Source organism: Palaemon carinicauda, chromosome 20, assembly GCF_036898095.1.
Source record: "Palaemon carinicauda isolate YSFRI2023 chromosome 20, ASM3689809v2, whole genome shotgun sequence".
In the NCBI taxonomy this organism is placed as follows: Eukaryota; Metazoa; Arthropoda; class Malacostraca; order Decapoda; family Palaemonidae; genus Palaemon; species Palaemon carinicauda.
Genome location: NC_090744.1, coordinates 41,313,912 through 41,316,351, shown reverse-complemented (window position 1 = coordinate 41,316,351; position 2,440 = coordinate 41,313,912). Strand labels below are relative to the sequence as shown.

At 41.2% G+C, this 2,440-nt stretch overlaps 1 protein-coding gene across 1 annotated transcript; it reads left to right on the top strand.

Moving 5' to 3' along the window:
* Positions 1 to 1,632: 1,632 nt before the first annotated feature.
* LOC137659748 (protein GVQW3-like) lies at positions 1,633 to 2,049 on the top strand. Its single transcript, XM_068394560.1, has one exon. The coding sequence runs from the start codon at positions 1,633 to 1,635 to the stop codon at positions 2,047 to 2,049; it is 417 nt and encodes a 138-aa protein (XP_068250661.1).
* Positions 2,050 to 2,440: the final 391 nt, after the last annotated feature.

The window sequence follows — 2,440 nt, the reverse complement described above, 5'->3', positions numbered from 1 at the left end:
ATATGTTAGAGAAGAAAAAGAAGAAGAAGAAGAGGAGGAGGAGGAGGAGGAGGAGGAGGAGGAGGAGGAGGAGGAGGAGGAGGAGGAGGAGGAGGAGGGGTTAGAAAGAGAAAGATAGGTGTAAAAACCCATGAAACCGAGCTCGGGACTTTCGATGTACAATTTCTCCTCGCCAGCGAATGACAGGGTTCAGGTGTAATTTTGTCATCACGTCGCTGGCAAAGCGATAGCTAGGGGCTGTGTCCGTAAAAGGATGGGGATGTCGAGATTATAGGGATTGGTTTAGGATAATGCGAACTATTTCATGAGAGTTGTAATGTGTGTACATCAGTCGAAGCAGGGAACAACGCTTATCAGGGGCGATTAATATGTATCATAATGTGAAAGCTGGTCTATGCGAATGCAAATAGAACAAAGCATGGATCTTGATACTGACTTATTCCAGCAAGTCATATTCCTAATCTTTCCCCCTCCAACTTCATGTAATAACTGACACATCGAATGTTCACAAGAGGCATTAAAAATTTATAGTTTTATGGATACACTTATCTATCTACAAAATCAGATCGTCCACATTCAATCTCAACGCGTTGACTTACAGTAACTTCCTGGACAAGTTTATATCGCATCCTCTCTCTGGTTTGCGAACTATAAAGTGCTTCAGGCGAGCTTTTCCTCAATTTAGGTGTCCTTGTTGTAGGGCAGAATATGAATCCTCAAACTAATTTTAGCTTTAAGCAAGGACCATGCATTGACTGCTGATGACAGTGTTGCCACACTGTTATCAAATTCTCTTCTAAGGGACCAATCCCCCCACCCCACATAAAAGTCGCTCAAATTATTATTATTTATTATAACTAGCTAAGCCCAAGGGTTGCAACAGGGAAAAATAGTCTAGAGATGAAAGGAAATACAGAAATAAATAAATCACAAGAGAAATAATGAACAATTAACATAAAATATTTCAAGAACAGCAACAACAATAAAATAGAACTTTCATATATAAACTATAAAAAGAGACTATCAGCCTATTCAGCATAAAATCATTGGCAGCAAGTTTAAACTTTTAATGTTCCACCGATTCAACAGCTGCTTAAGAAAATCATTCCACTACTTGGTCATAGCTGGAATAAAGCTTCTAGAACAATGTCTACCGTTGACCCTTATATTGGAGAAGGCATGACTATTAGAATTAAATGCATACCTAGTATTACGAACAGGATGGTACCCTCTGGGAAGATCTGAACGCAAAGGATGGTAAGAATTATGAAAAAATATGCAAACTATATAAAGAACTAACTGGACGGTGGTCCCAGAGATTAATATCGCCGTGCGCCACATCCCCTCATCATTTGTAGCTGATGATGTCATTGACCAAGGTCACCCATTCACCACCTTTCCAGACTTTTCTAGAGTCCTCAATGAAAGTTAGTAAATACGAGATATGCTCAATAAGTAATGAGAAAATGTCAGGAGAGACAGCAAGTATAATTTGATCAAACTGCTACTTCATGGTGAAATACACATACACATAGTATATAAAATGACTAACTGACAACTAAGTTTGAGTGCAGCGATGTACGTGGTGGAACCAGTCTGATCCGGTTTGCCGATCTGTGAACACTTGGCAAGATGCAGGGAAACAAGGAGCAACGTTACGCCATCAAATTTAGTGTTAAACTTAAGAAAACCAAACAAGAAGCTTATGGAATGTTAAAGGAGGCCTATGGGGATGAAGAGATGAGCCAAACAAGTTTCTATCGGTGGTTTAACAGATTTTCTGAAGGACATGAACAGGTTGAGGATGAACCCAGATCTGGAGCACCGAACAGTGCATGCAAGGAGGAAAACATTAACGAAGTGCAAAGGTTAGTGATGCAAGACCGTCGAATAACTGTGAGGATGATATCTGAAGCTGTTGGTATTAGTATTGGCACAGTGGAGACAGTTCTGACCGAAGATCTGAATCTCCACAAAGTCTGTGCCAAGTTCGTGCCAAAGATCCTCTCCGACGACCAGAAGCCACATTCCACAAGTCAACGCTGGTGACCACCTGGATGGCCGACAGGGGAATGAAAGTGGTACAACACCCACCCTACAGCCCTGACCTAGCCCCATGCAACTTCTTCCTGTTCCCACGCATGAAAGACAGCCTCAGGGGAATCAGATTTCAGTTAACAGAGGAGCTGAAAGAGGCATCGGAAAGTTACCTGAAGGGACTACTGAAGAAGGACTTTGAGGAGGTCTTCCAGGATTGGGAGAGATGCATGCAGAAGTGTGTAGATGCAAGAGGCCATTATTTTGAAAGAGACAAAGTTTTGTAAGCTTATGAAAATAAATATTGTCTCTCCTGACATGTTCTCATTACTTATTGAACATATCTCGTACGTCACCATGCACAAGTACAAACAGTTCAATGGGACATTTAGGCACTTTTTTG